This window comes from Dendrobates tinctorius, unplaced genomic scaffold (assembly GCF_039654945.1).
Source record: "Dendrobates tinctorius isolate UK_male_01 unplaced genomic scaffold, ASM3965494v1 ptg000102l, whole genome shotgun sequence".
NCBI lineage: Eukaryota > Metazoa > Chordata > Amphibia > Anura > Dendrobatidae > Dendrobates > Dendrobates tinctorius.
The window spans coordinates 12,562,908-12,590,518 of NW_027361770.1; the positions used below are offsets into that span (position 1 = coordinate 12,562,908).

The following is a 27,611-nucleotide window of genomic DNA, read 5'->3' on the forward strand; positions in this document are numbered from 1 at the left end:
GGAAATGTATCATACAGAAACTTTCTATGCAAATTTCTCCTGTGGTGTGGACACGGTGATATACTGATATACTGGTATCTTACGACATGCATGCTAGGTGGTGTACTGTGTGTGTCTATATATATAGAAATAATTTCATTCATGGCATTCAGTTTTATGACCATAACTTTCAGAAGTTTGTACGACATTAGCACATCATTACGCTTTATTGTTCCTTGATAGGATAAACTAGCTAAACTAGTATGACCAGGGCATCATGTGGCCTACACCAAGTCCGCCTCATATGGCTCGCTCTTCAGCTCCATCCTCTTGTGACCTCTCCAGTATATATACATGTGCACAGCAGTCTTGTTGTGATCCTGTCAGCTGCACGCTCCTCCCTTCGCTTTTCGCTTCTTCCTGGTTCTGACATACAGATTCACTTTAGTGAAGTTTGCTCCCAAGTTTCTCATTGACAGACAGTGTTGCTCACATGGAGAGGGAGCAGCAGACGGCCATGAATCTGGAAGAATTGCTTTCCTTCTCTCATTTTCAGAAGCATTTTAAGAATGCATCTGATTATGGATATGGAGGCACTATCCAAGACATGAGAAGGAAAGAGTTCAGAAGACTTGGAGGTAAGTCTGTTCACATACAGCTAAATAAGATCTCTGCACTGCGCTGCATATGGACAACGCTTTAGAAAATGCTCTAAACGATTACATAACGTAACACGATAAGTACATTCGCATTGCATTTTTTTAAGGTGAAAACTTCTGACTTGGTTCAAAAGTAATCCGTGCGTTCTTTGCTTTTGTTTTGTTTGTTTTTTAGAAGGATTTCATTTCTAATGAAGCCTTTCTAGCTTGTTCTTTTTTTTCTGCATTTCTGAAGCAGTTTCTGCAGCAGCTTTTTCAATGTTTTTGTCTTGAAAGTGTAAAGTGTATAGTAGATTTCTTGAGGAATCAATATAAGTGTAAGCTCTCAAGGTCAGTGTGGTCTTCTCTCTCTCGACTGTAGAGTATAAGCTGTTATGGTCAGCGGAGTCCTCTCCCTCTCTTGCCTGTAGAGTGTAAGCTCTTATGATCAGTGGAGCCATCTCTCTCTCTCTATCCTATGATCATTTGTGATCTTTTCTTCCTCTCCCCCATAGAGTATAAACTCTTAGGCTATGTGCAAACGCTGCGGATTGGTCTGTACTATATATATATACACAGCTAACATTGATCGTGGGCATTTCACCCCTCTGATGCTGCTGTCAGTATTGACAGCGGCATAGAGAAGCATCACGCAGGGAGGGGGCTCCCTGTGTGCTCCCATCAGAAAAACGAGATGCGATCGCGTTGTTCTAAAGGTCTCCAGGGAGACCCCCAGTACCAAGACCGTGGGGTCCTTCCGGGTCCTGCAGGTAAGGTGGCGTTTGAGCGCCTCCTGAGAGCAGGCGCCAGCATGCCTCACACCCTGCCTGTCAGATCCTGTTCTGATATTCTGATATTCTGCAGTATAGACTATCAGATCTGCGATTTGATGTAATATAGTAATGTCCCATACTGAGACAATTTAAAAAAGAATAAAAGTGTATTATAAAGTGTAAAAAAAATTTTTTTTAAAAATCCCTGAATAAAAAATTATATATTTTTCCAATAAATACATTTATTTTTGTAAATAGAAACCAATAAAAGTAAACATATTTGGTCCTTAACGACCTGCTCTATAAAAATGTCCCACTAGTTAACCCCTTCAGTGAACACCTTAAAAAAAAAAAAAATGAGGCAATAAACAATGCTTATCATCATACCGCCAAACAAAAAGTGCAATAAAACATGATCAAAAAGACAGATGTAAATAAAAATGGTACCGCTGAAAACATCATCTTGTCCTGCAAAAAACAAGCTGCCATACAGCTCCATCAGCAGAAAAATAAAAACGTTATGGCTCTCAGACTAAAGCGATGCAAAAATAATAATTTTTTTCTATAAAATAGTTTTTTTTGTGTAAAGCTCCGAAGCATAAAACAACCATATAAATGTGGTATCGTTGTAATCGTACTGGCTCGAAGAATAAAGCTGACTTACCAATTTTACCACAAGCGGAACGGTATAAAAAAGAAAAAAGCAACTCATGAATTGCTGGTGTTTGTTCATTCTGTGCCCCAAAAATCGTAATAGAAAGCGATCAAAAAATGTCATGTGCCCGAAAATGGTACCAATAAAATCATCAGCTCATCCTGCAAAAAGCAATCCCTCACACGACTCTGTCGGCCGAAATATAAAAAAATTATATCTCTCAAAATATGGTGACGCCAAAACTAGTTTTCGCCATAAAAAGCATCTTTTAGTGTGCAACAGTAACGAAATATAAAAGCCTATATAAATCTGGTATCGCTGTAATCGCACCGACTCGTAGAATAAAGTAGCTTAAGCACTTATACCGCACGAGGAACGGCATAAAAAATAAATAAAACCAATTCTTCACATGATGTTGATTTTTTCAGTCTGCCTCCCGAAGTTCGCAGTAAGGCTCAGCGCACATTTATCCTGCACTCTGGGGTTTCCATGTAAATCTGAAATACGTGATTCAGACAGAATCACTGGCTGAAGATTACCTATAATGAGGCAGATGGAGGCACTGTGACCTGCGATCCGGCGGCGTCTGTCTTTTTAGGATTGCATAAAAGTGCCGTCGACCACAGTTTTGTGCACTTCTGAAAAGAATGACACCACTGAACAGAGGCCAGATGGAGTCCAGAGTAACTCTGCTGCCTCATTACAATGAATGGATACATAGGGGGTTTCATCTGAATCACGTCACTCAGAGATTTAGATGGAAACCCCAAAATCAATGCTCAGCGTAGAGCACCAGATAAATGTGATCCCAAACGTTATGTAAAATTATCCCAATAAAAGCTTCTACTCAATCAAGAAAAAACACAAGTCCCCACTCATATCTGTCATCTGTTAACGGAAATATAGGGGACCTCTACGTTAGTAGTAGCACAAATGCTCTGAAAAAGAGAAATGGCTCCTCACCTGCCAAAAGAAATTCAGCAAATACTCAGCTCCCAAATCCAAATGCCCCCTCCCTTCTGAGCCCCAGTGTGCCTAAACCACATATAGCGCCCACAAGATTGGCATTTCTGTAGTGATGAGAGCCTGCCTAACTTACAGTTGTGTGTCTCCAGAACCATGAACTGGGCATAACCTACTGGTCACTACAATGTACTGGTCACTACAGTGTACTGGTCACTACAACTGCAGTTTGCAATTTTCACTCAGTAACATCCACTACTGCCTGTTTCTGGAAAACACCCATGGAGTCAAAATTGTTACTACATTTGTAGATACCGGTAAGTTCCCAAAGGGTTATAATTTCCAATATAAGGTCACTTAAGGGGGGATTCTGCTTTTCTAGCACTTAGGGGTTCTTTATATCAAATCCTCAAACCAGTCTAGAAAAATCTGCAAATAGTGCTCTGTCCCTCTGTCCCTATCGAGTCTCTCCGTATGGCTAAGCAGTACTGTACAGCCACAAATGGGGTATTTCTACATTCAGCAGAAATTGTGGGACAAATTCTGGTGCCATTTTTACCAATTTCCCAGTGTGAAAATGTAAAACTTGGGGCTAACACACAATCTTGGTGGTAAAAATGTAAATTATTTTTTCTTCACTGCCTAGTGGTATAAAAGTTTGTGACACACCTGTGGTGTCAATAGAATCATAGAATCATAGAATCATAGAATCGTAGAGTTGGAAGGGACCTCCTGGGCCATCTGGTCCAACCCCCTGCTCAAAGCAGGATTCGCTAAATCATCCCAGTCAGATGTCTGTCCAGCCTCTGTTTGAAGACTTCCATTGAAGGAGAACTCACCACTTCTCGTGGCAGCCTGTTCCACTCATTGATCACTCTAACTGTCAAAAAGTTTTTTCTAATATCTAATCTGTGTCTCCTCCCATTCAGTTTCATCCCATTGCTTCTAGTCTTTCCTTGTGCAAATGAGAATAAAGTTGATCCTTCTACAATGTGACAGCCCTTTAGATATTTGTAGACAGCAATTAAGTCTCCTCTCAGTCTTCTCTTTTGCAAACTAAACATTCCCAAATCCTGCAACCTTTCCTCATAAGACAGGGTTTGCAGACCGGTCACCATTCTGGTCGCTCTTTTCTGAACTTGCTCCAGTTTGTTGATGTCTTTTTTAAAATGTGGTGCCCAAAACTGGACACAATATTCCAGATGAGGTCTGACCAAAGAGGAGTAGAGGGAAATAATGACTTCACGTGATCTAGACTGTATGCTTCTGTTAATACATCCTAGAACTGCATTTGCCTTTTTTGCTGCTGCATCACACTGTTGACTCATATTCAGTCTGTGATCTATTAGTATACCCAAGTCTTTTTCACATGTGCTGTCACTTAGCCCTATTCCTCCCATTCTATATATGCTTTTTTCATTTTTATTGCCCAGATGTAGTACTTTGCATTTCTCCCTGTTAAAAACCATTCTGTTAGTTACTGCCCACTTCTCCAGTTTATTTAAATCTTTTTGAATCCTCTCTCTCTCTTCTCTAGTATTAGCTATCCCTCCTAGCTTTGTGTCATCAGCAAATTTAATCAGTTTACCCTCAATTCCTTCATCTAAATCGTTGATAAAGATGTTGAACAATACAGGGCCCAGGACAGAGCCCTGTGGTACCCCACTTGAGACATTCTTCCAACTGGATGTGCAGCCATTTACGACCACTCTTTGGGTCCGATCACTAAGCCAGTTATGAATCCACCTAACAGTTGCCTTGTCCATTCCATACTTAGTCATTTTTTCAATAAGGATTGTATGAGAGACTTTGTCAAATGCTTTGCTGAAGTCAAGATATACTATATCTACAGCATTTCCTTGATCCACCCAATCAGTGATACCGTCATAGAAGGAAATTAAGTTAGTCTGACATGACTTATTAGTTACAAACCCATGCTGACTCTGTTTGATCACTTCATTCTTATCCAGGTATTGACTTACATGTTGTTTAATAATTTGTTCAAAGATCTTTCCTGGTATAGAAGTCAGACTCACCGGCCTATAGTTGCCTGGGTCCACCTTCTTCCCCTTTTTGAAGATAGGAACAACATTTGCTCTTCTCCAGTCTTCTGGCACTTCTCCTGTAATCCAAGATATAAATATAATCACTGCACCTCTAGATGAATTCATTGAGAGGTTTAATTGGTAAAATTGGGTCACTTATGGGGGTTCTGCTATTCTGGCACCTCAGGGGCTCTGTCAATTTAACACCCCCAAACAAGTGCAGCAAAATCTGCCCTGTAATGTGGTGCTACTTCTCTTCTGAGCTTTGCACTGTGCCTCAAAAGTAGTTTTTGACCACAAATTGGGTATCAGTGAACTCAGGAGAAATTTCACAACGAACTTTGGGGTCCATTTTCTCCTTTTGCCCTTGTGAAAATACAAAATTTGTAGCTAAAAAAGATTTTTGTGTGAAAAATGTGATTTTTTTTATTTTCACGACTTATTGTTATAAACGTCTGTGAAGCACCTGGGGATTCAAGGTGCTCAATACACATCTAGATACGGTCCCAAAGGGGTCTAGTTTCCAAAATGGTGTCATTTGTGGGGTGCTTCCACTGCTTACGCACATCAGGGGCTCTTCAAACGCGACATGGCGTCCGCTAATTATTCCATCAAATTTTGCATTCAAAAAGTCAAATGGCGCTCCTTCCCTTCCAAGCCCTGCTGTGTGCCCAAACAGTAGTATTCCCCCACATATGAGGTATCAGCGTACTCAGGAGAAATTGCACAACAAATTGTATGGAGCAAGTTTTCCTGTTACCCTTATGAGAATGCAAAGTATGGAGCTAAAAATGATTTATTTGGGAAAAATGTGTTTTTTTTTATTTCCACGGCTTTACACTATAAACTTCTGTGAAACACCTCTGGGTTCAAGGTGCTCAATACACATCTAGATAAGTTCCATAAGGGGTATAGTTTCCAAAATGGTGTCATTTGTGGGGGGTTTCCACTGTTTAGGCACATCAGTGGTTCTCCAAATGGGACACGGCAACCGCAAATTATTCCAGCATATTTTACATTCAAAAAGTCAATTGGCACTTTTTTCCTTCCACTTTCCAAAAATTTCTGTGAAGCACCTAAATGGTTAATAAACTTCTTGAATGTGGTTTTGAGTACCTTGGGGGTGCAGTTTTTAGAATGTTGTCGTTTTTGGGTATTTTCTGTCATATAGCCAGGCCCCTCAAAGTCACTTCAAGCGTAAGGTGGTCCCTAAAAAAATGGCTTTGCATATTTTGCTGTAAAAATGAGAAATCGCTGGTCAACTTTTAACCCTTATAACTAGAGTTGAGCGAAACGGGTCGAAAAATTTCAAAAGTCGCCGACTTTTGGCAAAGTCGGGTTTCATGAAACGAAACTCGACCCTAGGATGAGGTCGGCCACGAGGTCGGCGACTTACGCGCCAAAGTTGCGTTTCAAAAGTTTGTTTTGCGCTCTTTTTCAGCCAATCAGGATCCACGGACACTGTGGACAACGTGATGACATAGGCAGGGGTCACCACCATCTTTCAGAAGGGCATGCAAGTGATTGGCTTGCTTTGGTGGGCGTCACAGGGGTTATAAAAGGGCGTGCACGCCGACCGCCATCTTACTTCTGCCGATCTTAGCATAGGGAGAGGTTGCTGCTGCTGATTCTGTAGGGAGAGCGTTAGGCAGGGAAGAAGAAAAAAAAACTGCTTCTGCTGCTAGCGATTTTGCCTGTACAACACACCAGTCACTGTGTGTGCAGTGCAAGGGGAGGCTATATTGTGGTGGATCAGCGGTGTTGGTTGAAAGGCTGCCTTCTAAGGCTTCCTGACAGCTGCATTGCTGTTTACCCACTGCTCTGCAAACTGCTTTTTTAAAAGCAATACCAATTTTTTTTTTGTCCTGCTGAGGTACTGAGCGTGCATTTTTTCACACCATACAGCGGTGTACGCTCCTCACACAGTACCGTGTAACGGCTGTTATCACAGCCACAGTGAAGCTATCTGTGTGTCACTCTGTGAGAATAAGTCGAGGACATGTTCCGTTCTTACAGACCTGCACCTACTAGTTTTGTCTAGCTTTCAAACAGTTAAATATATTTGCTGTTTGATCACATTCAAAACTATAGAGAGACAGCGTGTGTCAGTCCGTATACTTAAAAACACGGAGCTTGACAATTTTACGTACACCGGACAGCCGTGTACGTGCATGCTCCTCTCAGTACCATGTAACGGCTGTTATCACGGTCACAGTGAAGCTATCTGTGTGTCACTGTGGAAGGATGAGTGGAGGACTTGTTCCGTTCTTACAGACCTACACTCTAGGGAGATTCCTATTCTGCCCAATTCTACATACACCTTGTAGTTTGTGATACACTAGCCAATTTCTGCCTGTGACATAGCGCCCTGATATTCAGTGGGCCTCACACAATCCAAAAGTGTCCAGTGTCCACTAGTGTGTGCAGAAATTCAAAATCTCCCTTATCCTGTAGTCACTTTTTTCACACCTGTGCAATCGAGCCTGTGACATAGCGCTCTGATATTCAGTGGGCCTCACACTATCCAAAAGTGTCCAGTGTCCACTAGTGTGTGCAGAAATTCAAAATCTCCCTTATCCTGTAGTCACTTTTTTCACACCTGTGCCATCGAGCCTGTGACATAGCGCTCTGATATTCAGTGGGCCTCACACAATCCAAAAGTGTCCAGTGTCTACTAGTGTGTGCAGAAATTCAAAATCTCCCTTATCCTGTAGTCACTTTTTTCACACCTGTGCCATCGAGCCTGTGACATAGCGCTCTGATATTCAGTGGGCCTCACACTATCCAAAAGTGTCCAGTGTCCACTAGTGTGTGCAGAAATTCAAAATCTCCCTTATCCTGTAGTCACTTTTTTCACACCTGTGCCATCGAGCCTGTGACATAGCGCTCTGATATTCAGTGGGCCTCACACAATCCAAAAGTGTCCAGTGTCCACTAGTGTGTGCAGAAATTCAAAATCTCCCTTATCCTGTAGTCACTTTTTTCACACCTGTGCCATCGAGCCTGTGACATAGCGCTCTGATATTCAGTGGGCCTCACACAATCCAAAAGTGTCCAGTGTCCACTAGTGTGTGCAGAAATTCAAAATCTCCCTTATCCTGTAGTCACTTTTTTCACACCTGTGCCATCGAGCCAGTGACATAGCGCTCTGATATTCAGTGGGCCTCACACAATCCAAAAGTGTCCAGTGTCCACTAGTGTGTGCAGAAATTCAAAATCTCTGTGATCCTGTAGTCACTTTTTTCACACCTGTGCCATCGAGCCTGTGACATAGCGCTCTGATATTCAGTGGGCCTCACACAATCCAAAAGTGTCCAGTGTCCACTAGTGTGTGCAGAAATTCAAAATCTCTGATCCTGTAGTCACTTTTTTCACACCTGTAACATCGAGCCTGTGACATAGCGCTCTGATATTCAGTGGGCCTCACACAATCCAAAAGTGTCCAGTGTCCACTAGTGTGTGCAGAAATTCAAAATCTCCCTTATCCTGTAGTCACTTTTTTCACACTTGTGCCATCGAGCCTGTGACATAGCGCTCTGATATTCAGTGGGCCTCACACAATCCAAGTGTCCAGTGGCCACTAGTGTGTGCAGAAATTCAAAATCTCCCTTATCCTGTAGTCACTTTTTTCACACCTGTGCCATCGAGCCTGTGACATAGCGCTCTGATATTCAGTGGGCCTCACACAATCCAAAAGTGTCCAGTGTCCACTAGTGTGTGCAGAAATTCAAAATCTCCCTTATCCTGTAGTCACTTTTTTCACACCTGTGCCATCGAGCCTGTGACATAGCGCTCTGATATTCAGTGGGCCTCACACAATCCAAAAGTGTCCAGTGTCCACTAGTGTGTGCAGAAATTCAAAATCTCCCTTATCCTGTAGTCACTTTTTTCACACCTGTGCCATCGAGCCTGTGACATAGCGCTCTGATATTCAGTGGGCCTCACACAATCCAAAAGTGTCCAGTGTCCACTAGTGTGTGCAGAAATTCAATATCTCCCTTATCCTGTAGTCACTTTTTTCACACCTGTGCCATCGAGCCTGTGACATAGCGCTGTGATATTCAGTGGGCCTCACACAATCCATAAGTGTCCAGTGTCCACAAGTGTGTGCAGAAATTCAAAATCTCCCCTGTCCTATAGACACCTTGTACCTTGTTTTACATTACTATATAGTTTGTTGGATTTTGTCTACATTTCTACAAAAAATGAGGAAGGCTGGTGGAAGAGGCCGTGGAATTGGGCGGGGGTTGGCAGCTGGTAATGATGGTGTTGGTGGTGGATCTGATGGTAGTGGCAAGAGCAAAATAGGACCGAATGCAGGAGGTGTTGAGCCTGCGTCATCGTCTGGCTCCATAAGGCTTCGAAGGCTTAGTTTTCTAGGAGTTGTCAAACCGCTTTTAAAGCCAGAGCTTCAGGAAAAAGTTTTGTCTTACATTGCTGACTCAGCCTCCAGCTCTATCGCCTCCTCTTCTGAAGTTGTAAAAAGTAAAAGCACTGAGTCGTCATTGGAGGCTCATGTTCATGAACCACACCTTTCCTTGTGTCCTTCACCCCAACCAAGATTGAAGGATGAAGCAGGCCATACTACTGATTACTCCATGGAGCTGTTTTCACATACCATGCCTGGATTATCAAGTGAAATGGTGAATTACCCAGGCCAAGATGAATCTGACATGGAGTGCACTGATGCACAGCCGCTGATAGATGATTCTGCTGGTACATTCACTCAGAGCACTACATTGTCCTCGCAGTGTACAGAGCCAGATTCTGACCCTGATGAGACTCAGGTGCCCCTTCCCGCACACTATACCACCATACACGGTGACACAGAGGAAGGTGCACATGACATTGAAGAGGAGGTGATGGATGACCCAGTTGTTGACCCAGATTGGCATCCATTGGAAGAAGAGGGTGCTGCTTCCAATAGCTCAGATGAGGAGCATCCACAGCAGACATCGACATCGCAACAGCTGTTATCTGGCAGGCCCGGAGCACTCCAAAGACAGGTTCCAAACATCAAAATAGTTGCTGGACAGCTTGTCCAGAGGGTCAAAAGATCACAGCGTGCTAGGCCGCAAAATGTCTGCCAAAGTAGGAAGAGTGCAGTGTGGCACTTTTTTGAACAAAATCCTCATGATCAGGCCAAGGTTATCTGTAAGAAGTGCGCAAAGAGCTTTAGCCGAGGGAAAAATCTGAAAAATTTGAATACCAGTTGCATGCTTACACATTTAACCACCATGCACTTGCAAGCGTCGACACAACACCAAACCTCAAGTGCCACATGTGCAACTGATCACAAAGAAGGTAGTCAGCAACGCTACATTGTTTCCCCCACTGTAAGCCCACCGGTTAGCACAGCAGCAAATGTTGAGGTGTCGTTGCAAGGCCACAGGAGTCAGGGAATCCCACTGTTATATCAACGAAATACTGAATCTAGGCCATCAGAAAGAACACCAACTCCATCACCATCATCAACCCTCTCTCAGTCGGCCCTGTCCACCGCTACTTCCACCATATGCAACTCTCAAGTCCAGTTCACCCTCCCAGACACTATGAGTAGGTCAAGAAAGTACTCAGTCTCTCATCCGCGTACACTGGGTTTGAACGCCCACATTGCCAAACTAATCTCGTTTGAGATGATGCCCTATCGGTTGGTGTAAAGCTCAGCTTTCCGCGAACTCATGGCCTATGCAGTACCACGCTATGACCTACCCAGTCGCCACTTCTTCTCTCGCAAAGCCATCCCAGCCCTCCACCATCATGTAAAAGACCGCATTGTCCATGCACTCAAGCAGTCAGTGAGTGGAAAGGTGCACCTCACAACTGATGCATGGTCCAGTCAGCATGGCCAGGGCCGTTACGTGTCCATCACTGCGCACTGGGTTAATGTGGTGGATGCAGGGTCCACAGGGGACAGCGGTGGTGGGACAGTGCTGCCTAGCCCACGGTATAGGAAACAGTTGGCTGTAGGCGTTCGACCCTCCTCCTCCTCCTCCAGAAGCGAAAGCTCGTCCACAGAGCGCAGTCGTACGAGCACTCCATCTGCAGCTGCCACTGTTGCACACGAGGTGTCCCCCTATCGAGCAGCTAGTGGAAAGCGTCAGCAGGCTGTGTTGCAGATGATGTGTTTGGGCGATAGACACACCGCCGAGGTGCTGGCCGAGTACTTGAAGCGACAAACTGAGTCATGGCTGGGCAGTGTACATCTTGAGGCAGGCAAGGTAGTTAGTGATAACGGCCGTAATTTTGTGGCAGCCATAGCCCTTTCAAAACTCAGCCACATACCTTGCTTGGCTCACACCTTGAACCTGGTGGTGCAGTGCTTCCTCAAAAATTATCCGGAGTTAAGAGCCCTGCTCCAGAAGGTGCGAAGACTGTGCGCGCACATCCGCCGGTTGCCTGTACACTCCGTTCGTATGCAGAAGCTGCAGCGATTGCTCCACCTTCCCAACCACCGCCTCATTATCGACATTGCAACAAGGTGGAACTCCACCCTGCACATGGTGGAGCGGCTGTGCGAGCAGAGGCAGGCCATAATGCATTTGTGGGAGGCACTTTGAGAGCAGACATGGAGTTGACAGGTGTGCAGTGGTCGAAGCTGAAAGACCTCTGTAAAGTCCTTCAGTGTTTTGAGGAATGCACACGGCTGGTAGGCGCAGACGACGCCATCCTAAGCATGAGCATCCCACTTATGCGTCTGCTCATGCAAACTTTGACGCACCTTAAGGAGCAGGCGTCTGCAGCCAATGTTGATGAGGAGGAAGAGGAGGAGGGAATCCTTGATGACATTCAGCCATTGTCTGCTCAGGGACCTCTCCTGGACGAGGTGGAGGAAGAAGAGGAGGAGGAGGAGGATGATGGGGATGATTACTTAGGGGAGGAGGATGCATCTCGTGGGGCAAGTGAAAATGTTGGCGTGGCAAGGTCTGGTACAGGGTTTGTGCGTGACTGGAGGGATGTGGATTTGCCAGAAAGTGCTCCTCCAACCAGCACTCGCAGTGCATCATTGACACCGGGAACATTGGCCCACATGTCAGATTATGCCTTGCAGATCCTAAAAAGGGACCCCCGCATTGCCAAAATGATGAACGATGACGACTACTGGTTGGCCAGCATCCTGGATCCACGCTATAAAGGCAAATTACAAAACATCATGCCACAGGAGAACCTTGACCTAATATTGGCTAATAAACAAGCAACTCTGGTAAATCGGTTGCTTGAGGCATTCCCAGCACACAGCAGCGGTGATGGTTCTCACACGAGCCATACGGGCCGGGGGCAGCTTGGCAGAGGTGTTCATGGTGCACACAGCAGAAGTGGCGTTGGAGACAGGGGTTTCATGACAATGTTGTGGACTGATTTTTCAAGTACCGCTCACACAACTGGTAATACTGCATCGATGGAAAGTGACAGGAGACAGCAGTTGTCAACTATGGTTACAAACTACTTTTCCTCCCATATCGATGTTCTCCCACACAGGTCATTCCCCTTTGAGTATTGGGCCGCTAAACTGGACACCTGGCCTGAATTGGCACAATATGCCTTACAGGAGCTCGTTTGCCCAGCTGCAAGTGTGCTATCGGAAAGATTCTTCAGTGCAGCTGGATCAATCCTGACAGAAAAAAGGACCTGTCTGTCAACCCAAAATGTGGATGATCTAACCTTCATTAAAATGAACCATGCATGGGTTTCCAAGGATTTTGTCCCACCTTCCCCTGATGACACATAGGGTGACAGAAAAATGGCTTGCTTTGGTCCACCTCTTCCTGGGACTTGACCTATTTCGCCTTTTGCATCAGCTGAATGTCCAACATCAACATATGCCACTTTCTAAAACTCCCTAACTGTGCTGCCTCCCCCCCCATGGCCGGGGTCACCACCTAGCGCACGACACCGTGCAAGTGCCGTTGCCCTGGACAGGTGGGTAGGCCGACTCTTGGGCGCGGGCACCGGCACAGGGTCCCTCATAGTGCAATCAAGTGTCTCTGACGGTGGTGGTGCACACCCACCGTCAGACACACCGCTGTACTATGAGGGGCCCAGTGCCAGTACCGACGCCCACGAGTGGGCCCTCCTTGCTTGGGCAGGGCCCCAGCATTTGCAATCTTTACCTCTCCCTGCTCCTCTGCTGTGTAGTCTGGGCCGTCAAATCCATACTGTGCCTGACACCGTCTGAGCCTGCCTCCTGATGTATAGACATATATTTTGAATGTGTACGCTATCCATACATGTTATCCGGGGATACGGTACCCTTTCTCACCTTTGTGCAATCACGTGCAATCCATACTGGGCCTAACACCGTCTGAGCCTGCCTCCTGATGTATAGACATATATTTTGAATGTGTACGCTATCCATACATGTTATCCGGGGATACGGTACCCTCTCTCACCTTTGTGCAATCACGTGCAATCCATACTGGGCCTAACACCGTCTGAGCCTGCCTCCTGATGTATAGACATATATTTTGAATGTGTACGCTATCCATACATGTTATCTGGGGATACGGTACCCTTTCTCACCTTTGTGCAATCACGTGCAAGCCATACTGGGCCTAACCCCGTCTGAGCCTGCCTCCTGATATATAGACATATATTTTGAATGTGTACGCTATCCATACATGTTATCCGGGGATACGGTACCCTTTCTCACCTTTGTGCAATCACGTGCAAGCCATACTGGGCCTAACACCGTCTGAGCCTGCCTCCTGATGTATAGACATATATTTTGAATGTGTACGCTATCCATACATGTTATCCGGGGATACGGTACCCTTTCTCACCTTTGTGCAATCACGTGCAAGCCATACTGGGCCTAACACCATCTGAGCCTGCCTCCTGATGTTTAGACATATATTTTGAATGTGTACGCTATCCATACATGTTATCCGGGGATACGGTACCATTTCTCACCTTTGTGCAATCACGTGCAAGCCATACTGGGCCTAACACCGTCTGAGCCTGCCTCCTGATGTATTGACATATATTTTGAATGTGTACACTATCCATACATGTTATCCGGGGATACGGTACCCTTTCTCACCTTTGTGCAATCACGTGTAATCCATACTGGGCCTGAGAACGGCTGGCGAGCTGTTAAGCAAGCTACAGCACCTGTGGTTTGCACACGTAAGTTTTTCATTTTTTCAGGAATGACGGTTAGGCCTAATTCCGGAACTGCGGTTGACCTGCACTTACTGGGAAATCATCGTTCGCGGGTAATAATTGTAATCAGTGATCCCGATCACTAACGTTGTTCAGCGGGTTATCTGCACCTGTAAGCGACAAACGCTGGCCTTTTCAGTGTAGCGCACATGCAGCCACGGACATGTAAGGGCATGGCACACCAGTTATTGGCCAATCTCATGTGCCAGAGCCTCACGTGTCCCTCTAGTAAGCCGGACTTGGACCGCAGGGCATGACGGAGTCTCGTTCGTTAACGGAATTAAGCTTGCAATGTGTGCATCTTTTCTGTAGCTGGCATGGTTGAGGTTTCCCAGGTGGAGTCGAATTTAACCGTAGGCTCCACTCCTGGTGGTGCCCTTCTGGACATTCCTTTAAGGTTCAGCTTTGCAACCATACTGCCCACGTAAAACAAACACTTTGCCTTCATGAACGCTGTTTGGAGGGTCATGACTCGTGGGAATAACGCCGCCCAATCAGTTAACCTGCTAGAGAGATCCTTCGTTGCTCCCAAGCATGACATCACACTCCCTAGGAGGAAGGTAATGCCACTGTGGCGACCGTACTCCTGGGGGCGACACAAGTGCACTGATGCCCAGCCACTGCTCGATGAATCTGCTGGTACATTGACCCAGACCACTACATTCCCCTCGCACGCTACCCGGCCTGAATCTGACCCTGATGAAACTCAGGTTACCCTTCCCATATACAGTTCCATCTTACACGGTGACAAAGAGGAAGCTGCAGATGAAAGTGCAGGTTCGGCCCACCCGCCATCAGACACACCACCGTACTATCAGGGGCCCTGTGCCAGTGCCGTCGCCAACGAGTGGGCCCCCCCTGCTTGCTCAGGATCACAGCACTTGCAAGGTTGAAATACTGTGCAGTGAGATGGAAGATGGGGACGACGAGGAGTCCAGACTAGTACAGGGATTCCCTAGCGAGGAGACTTATTTGATTGTTTTCAATGATGGGACAGCAATTTTTGGGGAGCACTATACTCTGGTGAATGATAGATGGGGACCACCATACACTGGAACATTCCAAAGGTGGACATCAGACACTGGAGCAGCATTTACAGGGCCCATTATACACTAGAGCATTAGAAATGGGGCCCATTATGTTTGGAGCATTATTTTGGCCCATAAGACAGTGGAGCTTCATCCATGGGGACCAACATATACTGTAGCATTATGTGGAGCTCATCATATACTGTTTCAAACATTATATGGGACCAATGATTCTGTATGGAGAAATAGATGGGCCTTGTCATGAGATGTAAAAAGTGAAGTATTTTTCATTGTACTATACCGCTATTTCTCTGCCGTATCGGAGCATGATGAGTTGTGGTATGTGTTAAAGGGGCGCTCTTTTGCCCAGGGCACATGAAAACCTGGAGCCAGCCCTACCCCCCCACAACTTTAGCCAAATAACCCCCATTTTTCAGTGCGTAACTTGTATTATGAAGTTAATTAAGGTTGACAAGCTTAAGTAAGAAGAATTGATGCTTTTGGCATTTAAATGGGCACTGTAGGTGTGTTTCCTGTCCTCCTCTCACTGCCGACTTTTATTCCCCATTGACTTACATTGGGTTTCGTGTTTTGGGACGACCCCGACTTTTCCCTATAATCGGCCGATCTTGCTCGACCCGACTTTTGGAAAAGTCGGGTTTCACGAAACGAAACTCGACCCTAAAAAAACAAAAGTCGCTCAACTCTACTTATAACTGCTAGCAAAAAAATTATGTTCCCAAAATTGTGCTGATGTAAAGTAGACATGTGGGAAATGTTATTATTTATTATAGTATATACTTGTGTATAAGCCAAGATTTTCAGCATATTTTATTGTGCTGAAAATGCCCCCCTCGGCGTATACACAAGTCATTGCCCAGAAAGCCGGTGGGGGAGGGGGAGTGGGGAGCAGTGGAGCAGCAGCAGGAGCTGGTGGCTGTGGCACAGTGACAGCTGCAGCCGCCATCTTCAAGAAGATGTCATACTCACCCTCCGTCGCTGCATCTCCATCCTGGCATCGGCAGCTCTTCTCCTGTGCTGAGTGGTCACGTGGTACCGCTCATTAAGGTAATGAATATGCATGCATCTCCACTCCCATAGGCGTGGAGCACATATTCATTACCTTAATGAGCAGTACCATGTGACTGCTGAGCACAGGAAGAGCTGCCGCCGCCAGGAAGGAGATGTAGGGACAGCGTGAGGAGGGTGAGTAGGATGAGGGGGTGTGAACCATGCATACAATGATGGGATGGGAGGGGGGCGAGCCATGCATACAAGGATGGGGGAGTGAGCCATGCATACAAGGATGGGAGGGGGGTGAGCCATGCATACAAGGAAGGGAAGGGGGGTGAAGCATGCATGCAAAAATGGGAGGGGGGGTGAGCCATGCATACAACTATGGGACAGGGGTGAGCCATGCATACAAGGAAGGGAGGGGGGTGAGCCATGCATGTAAGAATAGGAGGGGGGTGAGCCATGCATACAACATGGAGAGCCACATATACCAGGACAGGACGGGGTGAGCCACACATAGCAGGACAGGGATGAGGGGACAATGCATACCCGGCTTATACTCGAGTCAATAAGCTACTCAGTTTTCCATGGCAAAATTAGGTGCCTCGGTTTATACTAAGATCGGCTTATACTTGAGTATATATGGTAACTATTTTGTGCAATATGACTCTGATTTAAGGGCATAAAAATTAAAAGTTTGAAAATTGCAAAATTTTTAAAATTTTCTCTAAACTTCTGTTTTTTTTCACAAATAAACGCAAGTCATATCAAAGAAATTTTACCTCTATCATAAAGTACAATATGTCACGAGAAAACAATCTCAGAATCACCGGGATCCGTTGAAGCGTTCCAGAGTTATTACCTCATAAATTGACAGTGGTCAGAATTGTAAAAATTGGCCCGGTCATTGAGATGAAAACAGGATTCATCTCAAAAAAAAGAGTGCTGTAGTGTGTCCCAGGAGATAGTCATCAAGGTCTAAATATTTTAAAGGGAAGGTGCTGCAATTTTATATAATTTGCAAAAAAAGAGTAAGTAACAAAACATGTTGTTAAAGCAAATGTTGTACTAACTAGGATTTATGGTTTGTTTGTAATAATGTTTTAATCTAGCCACTGGGCGCTGACATCTTGATTTGCAGATCTGTGGAGGACTCATACAGTCTGCAAATATGGCCGTCCCTGGACATTGGAGACTGAGGTCGGCTCCCAACCCCACATTGCAGCCTCATTAGCAGAGAACTGGGCACGCCCCTGTGGGCTGCACCATTCACTGCTGTAGGTGTGGCTGGGCGCCATTTTACTCTAGCCCAGTGCTATCTGCTGAGCTCCACTTTCTGCACTGTGCTTCCTGCTCCAGCTCCACTGTCCTCCTGCTCTGTCTCCGCCTCCTCACTCACACACAGCCCCAGTGATCTCCGGTAATCTGACACCTTTGCTTTTATAGTGACAGTGACATATACAGCCCATAGTCTAGTGTATGGGGGGGGGCAGTTACACCAGTGTGAGCATATCTGTAATACTGTCTCCTGTGATACTGCCTGCTGAGCTGTGTATCTAATCCTATCCTGTGTGATACTGACTGCTGAACCGTGTATCTAATCCTATCCTGTGTGATACTGTCTGCTGAGCCGTGTATCTAATCCTATCCTGTGTGATACTGTCTGCTGAGCCATGTATCTAATCCTCTCCTGTGTGATAGTCTGCTGAGCCGTGTACCTAATCCTCTCCTGTGTGATACTGACTGCTGAACCGTGTATCTCATCCTCTCCTGTGTGATACTGTCTGCTGAGCCGTGTATCTATTCCTATCCTGTGTGATACTGTCTGCTGAGCCGTGTATCTAATCCTCTCCTGTGTGATACTGTCTGCTGAGCCGTGTATCTAATTCTCTGCCGTGTGATACTGCTCTTCTGAAATACTCTGTGCTGCTGTCACCCTGCTGGTTTTATGTGTGATCTACATGGTAGTATTGTGTATGATCTATATGGCGGTATTATTTGTGATCTGCTAAAAGGGGACCCATTCTAGGGTGGTTCTGGCTGAGCACCTGCACACGGGTCAGGGGTAATAGGTGCAGTCAGGGGAGGGCTGGGGAGGCAGCTGAAGAGAGGGGTCTCATTTTTATCGTTACTGTATGGCTCCATTCCCCCCAGCCTGCTTCCCAGTGTCACCCCGGACTGCGCCTGTCGCCTCGCTTTCACACATCGCCAGGACAGAATTTGAGGAGGGGAATGGGGTCTTTGCATGCAAAGTCTGGATCAGAACAGGCCATCAATCAGCAGAAATGTTTCCTGGATTTCTGTTCTGCTGTCTCCCTGCTCCTCCCCCATATATCTCCCTCTGTGCTCCCCATAGACCAGCACACTGCTCTCCTGAAATACTCTGTGCTGCTGTCACCCTGCTCCTCCCCCATACATCTCCCTCTGTGCCCCCCATAGACCAGCGCACGGCTCTCCTGAAATACTCTGTGCTGCCGTCACCCTGCTCCCAGAATCCTTGCTGCCTGCCATCCTCGGTGACCGAAGTCCCCATTCCTCTCCTCAGATCCTGTCCTGGCGATGTGTGAAAGCGAGGCGACAGGGGCCTGATGTATGGTGGAAGGAGCAGGGTGACAGCAGCACAGAATATTTCAGGAGAGCAGTGTGCTGGTCTGTGGGGGGCACCCTGTTTGGTGCCAGGGGTTGTACATAGAGCGCTGTGTTTTATACACATGGATGGATCGTCTGCTTGTCTGCTCCACAGAAATCCAGGAAACATTTCTGCTGATTGATGACCTGTTCTGATCCAGACTTTACATGCAAAGACAGTCAGTAACTTTGCAGGCCCCATCAAAATGGCTGCTCACTGTGTTCCTAAATGTCATCCTCTCTTTTCCCATAGCAAGCACCCAGTAGGGGAGGAGAGGAGTGACACCACCCCCATGTCAGCAGATTCCACCCATACAGTGTCCATTTTAGGGCATGATCATATATCAAAATCAAACATCATGGACACTGTACGCCCATAATTACTGCAGGACAGTAATGTGAGGTAGTTGTACACTAGGTTTTTGTGCTAAACTTCAGTAGCTGCTCCCCCTAGTGTTAACAAGTAGAAATGCCAAACTTTTTAAAATTATTTTTCATATTTTACAAAATTAAAAACAAATGATAATATTTTTTAAGAAAATGTAAACATTAATTCTTTACATTTTTTCAATTGCTGAAAATTTTTTTTTGGGATTGCACCTTCCCTTTAATGTACAATCATGAATCATGAAATGGATTTATTAATTGATTAGGGAACATTTTCACTTTTTGCTACCATGCAAAAGGTAAAATGTAAAACTCACTATTCATTTTAAGTTGCTTCTTCAATTTTGAAATGAGCATAGATGAATTTTCTATCAGTCTCCTTTTTGCATTTGTGAAATCACCTCTTCAACTGATCTGCAGCATAAAGCATATCAGTTATGTCTCTAGCCATATTAGCATCATAGCCATAAATGCACGGTTTGATGTAGCTGTTTTGTGAACAGACAGTTCTAAACGGATGTAATGAATCCTGTTTCCTGTGTATTTTTTCTATTTATTTACCATTCTAGCTTTTTGATGATTAAAATGAGACCATGACTTTCTTTTAATTCAGTTTGTCAGTATTTAAAGAGGACAGCTAAAGAATCTATGTAATGATTATTTATTTGAATTTATTATGAAATTTTGAAGGAAAAAAATAATAATGGTAATTTTATTTAATTGTGGATTATCCAGAAAAAAAGTTAAAATGACAGTTATCATCTAATTGCAATCATGCTATAAAAAGGTTTATGACAATATTTTTAAAATTATAGCACCTCTATATATTAATTTCATTTTTAGGATTTATGCCTACAAGTCTCTTGACCTTTTTCCTGGGCCTTTTCAAGTACAGTATCCTAGTAAATTTAATAAAGGAAATACATTGGCATTCTACTCGTGTATTCTTCTATCAGTGGCAAATAGGAATGCTTAAAAATGATCAAGTATCCACTACGTGTTCATTCTTTAGAGAAGTGTCCTGTTTATTGTCAGAAATCCCTTCAAAACCTCACCTCTTTGGATTTGGATTCAATCCTCTGCAACATCCAACTTATTTTTCAGGCGGTCAATCAATAATGGATGCATGGGTTTGTAGTCAATGACACAATATACTTTACTTAAAATCAATGCCCAATTGACACCTATGACTGAGCTCCACGTGGAGAAAATTAGTAGCCAGGTCTTCAGGTGCCACCAGAAATACTAAAATTCAGTTTTGAACGGTATGTATTGATCACCAAATAATTGACCGTTCACATGATCTGTCTAGACTGTGCAGTATCAGGAGGCAATGAAGTCAACTTCACACTAGACCTTGGAAATCAAGATCCCAGAGTCTACGGAAGAGAGGAGAGACAGACAATCCAAGCTGCTTGAGGACTAGTGTGAAGTTTCCACAATCAGTGATGGTTTGGGGAGCCATGTCATCTGCTGATATAGGTACACTGTGTTTTATCAAGACCAAAGTCAGCGTGGACATCTACCTGGAGATTTTAGAGCACTTCATGCTTCCCTCTGCTGACAAGCTTTTTGGAGATGGAAATTTCATTCTCCAGCAGGACTTGGCACCTGTCCACACTGCCAAAAGTACCAATACCTGGTTTAAAAACAGCAGTATCACTGTGCTTGATTGGCCAGAAAACTCGCCTGACCTTAACCCCATAGAGAATCTATGGGGTATTGTCATGAGGAAGATGAGAGACATCAGTCTCAACAATGCAGATGAGCTGAAGGCTGCTATCAAAGCAACCTGGGCTTCCTTAACATCTCAGCAGTGCCATAGGCAGTTCGCCTCCATGCCATGCCGTATTGATGCAGTAATTGATGCAAAAGGAGACCCGACCAAGCATTGAGTGTATTTACTGAACATACATTTCAGTAGGCCAACATTTCAGATTTTAAAATCATTTTTTCAAGCTGTTGTTATAAAGTATTCTAATTTACTGAGATAGTGACTTTTGGTTTTTTATTGTCTGTAAATCATAATCATCAACATTAACAAAAATAAACACTTGGAATAGATCACTCTTTTTGCAATGACTCTATATAATATAGGAGTTTCATTTTTTGTATTGAAGAACTGAAATAAATTAACTTTTTGGTGATATTCTAATTTTTTGAGATGTACCTGTACATCTGTTTGCTAAACAATCAAGATGAGACCATAGGAGTTAGAGGCATTACTGGATAGTGGTGAAGATAAAAATCATGGCTTCTCACGGTGCGTTCACATTACATGTTTTTGTAGTCAAGTTGCTTTTTGTTATCCCTGTTTGTCTTGCGTGTTTATACACTAAAACATATCTGCCTCAGGCCTCCTGGAGGAGGTGGAGGGGACAGCTTAAGGGGGTTTTACACATAGCGATATCGCTAGCAATATCGCTATAACGTCACTGGTTTTGTGACGCAGCAGCGATATTGCTAGCGATATCGCTATGTGTGATACTTACCTCCAACCGGCTCCCCGGCTGTCCATCGCTGATCGCGCAAGATCAGGCGGCTCCATTTCTCGTCGTCTGCTTCCTGCTGGGCTACCAGCTGTGTGAGATGAGCGACGCTGGACGCGGGCGGGAGGACGTCAGGATCGCTGTGTGTGAAAGGTGAGTATCGTGCGCTGCGTCGCTGCTGCATCGCTGTGAGATCTTTCTTTGTGAAAGCTCACTAGCGATCATTTAGTGATGCACCAGCGATCCTGACCAGGTCGGATCGCTGGTCGGATCGCTGGTGCATCGCTAAATGTAAAAGGGCCTTTAGAGCATATCAGGAGCAAAGCAAGATCTGAGACTTGGGCCTCTCTGCAATCAAGAGTTCCCCAGGGACAGGGATAGTTAGGGTCCCATGTTCTAGGGATAGTTTCAGGCCCTCCTCCATACCGAAGACCGTCACAGCAGGACAGGGAATGCTGTTCTTCCTTTTCCTCTGAGGTGATGTTGTCCTTTAGCACCCTCAGCTAATTGCCCACAAGTATGTAAAAGGTAGCTTTATGATTTTCTCCATGGTGGAATTTAATTTCATCTTTGGTTTTATTCTTGATGGCTTGGGTGTGTACCTGTAGTTACAGTGCCTTGCAAAAGTATTCGGCCCCCTGGAGCTTTGCAACCTTTTCCCACATATCATGCTTCAAACATAAAGATACCAAATGTAAATTTTTGGTGAAGAATCAACAACAAGTGGGACACAATTGTGAAGTTGAATGAAATTTATTGGTTATTTTAAATTTTTGTGGAAATTCAAAAACTGAAAAGTGGGGTGTGCAATATTATTCGACCCCTTTACTTTCAGTACAGCAAACTCACTCCAGAAGTACATTGTGGATCTCTGAATGATCCAATGTTGTCCTAAATGACTAATGGTGATAAATATAATCCACCTGTGTGTAATCAAGTCTCCGTTTAAATGCACCTGCTTTGTGATAGTCTCAGGGTTCTGTTTGAAGCACAGAGAGCATCATGAAGACCAAGGAACACAACTGGCAGGTCCGTAGTACTGTTGTGGAGAAGTTTAAAGCCGGATTTGGATACAAAATGATTTCCAAAACTTTAAACATCCCAAGGAGCACTGTGCAAGTGATCATATTGAAATAGAAGGAGTATCATACCACTGCAAATCTACCAAGACCCGGCTGTCCCTCTAAACTTTCATCTCACACAAGGAGAAGACTGTTCAGAGATGCAGCCAAGAGGCCCATGATCACTCTGGATGAACTGCAGCGATCTACAGCTGAGGTGGGACAGTATGTCAATAGGACAACAATCAGTTGTACACTGCACAAATCTGGCCTTTATGGAAGAGTGGCAAGAAGAAAGCCATTTCTCAAAGATATCCATAAAAAGTGTCATATAAAGTTTCCACCTGGGAGACACTCCAAACATGTGGAAGAAGGTGCTCTGGTCAGATGAAACAAAAATCGAACTTTTTGGTAACAATGCCAAGCGATATGTTTGGTGTAAAGGCAACACAGCTCATCACCCTGAACACACCATCCCCACTGTCAAACATGGTGGTGGCAGCATCATGGTTTGGGCCTGCGTTTCTTCAGCAGGGAAAGGGAAGATGGTTAAAATTGATGGGAAGATGGATGGAGCCAACTACAGGACCTTTCTTGAAGAAAACCTGTTGGAGTCTGCAAAAGACCTGAGACTGGGATGGAGATTTGTCTTCCAACAAGACAATGATCCTAAACATAAAGCAAAATCTACAATGGAATGGTTAAAAAATAAACATATCCAGGTGTTAGAATGACCAAGTCAAAGTCCAGACCTGAATCCAATCGAGAATCTGTGGAAAGAGCTGAAAACTACTGTTCACAAACGATATCCATCAAACCTCACTGAGCTCGAGCTGTTTGCCAATGAAGAATGGGCAAGAATTTCAGTCTCTCGATGTACAAAACTGATAGAGACATACCCCAAGTGACTTGTAGCTGTAATTGCAAGCAAAAGGTGGCGCAGCAAAGTATTAAATTAAAGGGGCCGAATAATATTGCGTGTCCGAATTTTCAGTTTTTGAATTTCCACAAAAATGTAAAATAACCAATAAATTTCATTCAACTTCACAATTGTGTCCCACTTGTTGTTGATTCTTCACCAAAAATTTACATTTGGTATCTTTATGTTTGAAGCATGACATGTGGGAAAAGGTTGAAAAGTTCCAGGGGGCCGAATAATTTCGCAAGGCACTGTACTTTTGTACTGGTTTCTCTATCAACAATAGTGTTTGATGGATCTTTGTCTCAATATGGAAAGTATTTTTAGTGTTAGTTTTCTAATGAATGAATGAAGCTTAAGATATAGGTCAAACTCATTACATTTATTAGCTGGACTAAAAGATTAATCTTTTGTCAGGAGTGACTCTCCATTGTCCCTTAGGGTGTGGAATGAGAGGTTAAATATTTTTACTTCACTACCCTGTTTTTTGGGAGGCTTTGTGGTTTCACTATGTGTTCTGTATATTTAGCGTCTTCGTCTGTTTCTGCCACCTTGGTTACCCCCTCTTACATTTTTTTCTTTTCAGTCATTTGGGAGTCACCATCTGAAAAAAAACTCGATAATAGTACACTTAGGACTGTTTCTCAGTGCATAGTATGCTACTGGAATTATTTATCTCAGGAGGAGTAAAAAAAACTCCTTTATGGTGAGAAATTAATAAAACTAGTTAGGCAGGAATCAGGGATATTCATAATTGTATATAGACCATTCTCACATACTCTGAGAGGTCATCAATGTTTGACCTGGGCAACTGAATTAAGAGCCCCTTTAAAACATGCTATCTTGAATATCTCAGTTGTACAGTATGTCTTGTGTTGTGGTATGGATCTAAAAAAGAAATATTTACTTGAATTATATTATTATTTATTTACAGTGGGAAAAAAAAGTATTTAGTCAGTCAGCAATAGTGCAAGTTCCACCACTTAAAAAGATGAGAGGCGTCTGTAATTTACATCATAGGTAGACCTCAACTATGGGAGACAAACTGAGAAAAAAAAATCCAGAAAATCACATTGTCTGTTTTTTTTTCATTTTATTTGCATATTATGGTGGAAAATAAGTATTTGGTCAGAAACAAGCAATCAAGATTTCTGGCTCTCACAGACCTGTAACTTCTTCTTTAAGAGTCTCCTCTTTCCTCCACTCATTACCTGTAGTAATGGCACCTGTTTAAACTTGTTATCAGTATAAAAAGACACCTGTGCACACCCTCAAACAGTCTGACTCCAAACTCCACTATGGTGAAGACCAAAGAGCTGTCAAAGGACACCAGAAACAAAATTGTAGCCCTGCACCAGTAGGCCTGTTTAGCAGAGGTGAGGGCAGATTTGAAATCGACTGTTGCCTGTTTGAATGTGGTGAAGTCAATTAGAGTCAAGATTTAAAGGTAATATCCAGTATTTGGGAGCATCAGCTGAACAATGTATGGAGCATCGCTGTTCCAGGACTGATCATTGCTTACAGTTGGTTGCCAGAAAAGCAGAAAATCCCTGATCAGTGGGGCTGCCAGTTATCATACCACATTGATCTGAAATTCGTGAACTATCCAATGGATAAGTCATTCAGATGTTAGTCTGAGACTACTCTAATTCAGTAATTATTTCTTTATGTATTATGCTTTTCTTATATAGCATATTCATACTCAGCAACGCTTTACACAGTTGGAGCGCCCGCCAGGGCCATGGGGTATTTGGTACCGGACCGCTTTCTTAAAAGGACAGTGTCACAGCGGTGGTGACCCCGTCCGTGGCCCTGGGCGTCCAATATAAGGGGTGTATTTACAAGGGAATGAAAAATAACGAGTTTTTATAATGAGTTAGTGACGCCACCTGTGGTATTTGATCAATAGTGACCAGTGCTGCAGTGCAGATCCACTGGGACTGATGGTGATGCAGCAGAGTTGATAAAGCTCCACACAGGCAGAACTGATTCCCAGAGCATGTGAAAGATGTTGAAGAATAGATGGTAGTAGGTAGCAAGAGATGTAGCAGTGCTGGAAAGGTGTTGCAGGAAGAATTCAAAGAACACAGAGTGCAGTTTCCTTTAGGCCTCTTTCACACATCAGGTTTTCGCCGTCAGGCGCGATCCGACGCTTTTGACAGAAACCGGATCCGGCGAAATGCAATGCCGGATCCGGTTCCCCCCCATTGACTTGCATTAGAGCCAGATCGAGCCGGATGGCCATGCGTTTCATCCGATTTTCCGGCAATGTGACGCGATCCGGCGTCTGGAAAAAACGGCTACTGTAACGTTTTTTGTCTCCGGCGAAAAAGCCGGACACGCCGGATCCGGCGTGTCCGGCTTTTTCATACAATGAAAGCCTATGAGCACAGCAATGCGCCTGATCCGGCGACAGCCGGATCCGGTGGCCGGATCCGTTTTTTTTGGTCTGAGCATGCTCAGTAGCTCTGCCCACAAGACATATATAAAAGCAAGACAGTGGGACCCTCAGCCACACCCAACATGCCACCCAAGCCAAGAACCAGGAGCAGGAGAAGGCAGCAGACATCTGCAGCAGCACCATCAGCACCACCCCAAATGGAGCAGCATGCTGAACAACGGGAGGGGAGTCCAGCAGCAGATGAGAGATGGTAATTATCAAATCCCCCATTCCTCCAAACTAGGGCTATTGAATATCAAGATATTCATTGGCCCTTTGTTTCTCTTTATTCAACAGCCGCCCAATAGATGCAGCAGCAGCAATGGCAGCAGCTGGAACACCACCCACAGCCATGGAGTCTGGCCACCAGGAAGACAGCACATCATCTTCTGGGAGCCCTCCCTCGCATCGTCAGCGTTTGACGGTAAGTTTTTATTTCCAAAATCCATCATCTCTGTAATATATGTCTATTCATTGCCTTTTATTTCAAAACAGGAATCACAAGATGAAGAGGAGCTCCCAGAAGAAGAAGGAAGGGGTGGACAGACACTTGGAGTGGGCTCACAATTGGTAAGTTTTTTGCATCAAACGCAGAAACACAACATCACACTACACACAACACATAGAAAACAATGTTCTGCAGACCACACACAGCAAACAAATGCCTACATCCAAAGACATAACATTTTTTGTTTTATTCTCTAGTCTTCCCAATCTGGTGCTCGGCCAAGAGGTCCTCGCAGTGCCTCCCAGGGTCGTCGGCGACAGCAACGCGGCGGTCACCAGCGTGTAAGTATAAATATTTTTGCTTTGTTTTTTTGCACTTTTTATTTCATTTCTTTTGTGGAGGCTAATTATGTTATTTTTATCTTTTTCTTTAACAGCCTTCACAGCGTGCTCCCGACTCTGATGGTGAGGATGGAGGACTCGATGTGGACCACCTCATCGATCTCGTCAGAGAAAGGGAGCCGCTCTGGAATATGGCTGACCGCCGCCATGCTGACCTTATCGTTACCCGACGACTCTGGGAGGAAATCTGTTCGCTCCTTGTGGACCGCTGGGAGGACCTCGAAGCTCGGGCCCAGATTAAAAAGCGTAAGTATATACAGTACCGGTTGCTTGATTTAAACCAGTGTTTCCCGAACTCCAGTCCTCGTGGTCCCCACGGATCATGTGTTCAGGATTTCTATTTACTTTGGAAATCCTGAAAACATGACCCCTGGGGACCATGAGGACTGTAATTTGGGAAACACTGATGTTGTATACTAACCACTTTGTCCTTTCTCGTTTCAGGGGAGAGAATTGTGAAGCGGTGGCGGTCTGTGAGGGTTCGTTTCAAGAAGGAGTTCAATAAAGAGATGCGGGCCCCGAGTGGATCTGGAGGACGCAGGAGCAAGTACAAGTACGCACGAGCCCTGTCGTTCCTCCGG

The 27,611-nt window shown here is 44.6% G+C and overlaps 1 protein-coding gene across 1 annotated transcript in view; it reads left to right on the forward strand.

Moving 5' to 3' along the window:
* The first annotated feature begins 367 nt into the window (after window positions 1-367).
* MOCOS (molybdenum cofactor sulfurase) overlaps window positions 368-27,611 on the forward strand; it is a 420,261-nt gene continuing 393,017 nt past the window's right edge. The window contains exon 1 of the mRNA XM_073587739.1: window positions 368-617. Coding sequence (XP_073443840.1) covers window positions 473-617 — 145 coding nt within the window. The 5' untranslated portion in view covers window positions 368-472. The remainder of the gene's footprint in view (window positions 618-27,611) is intronic.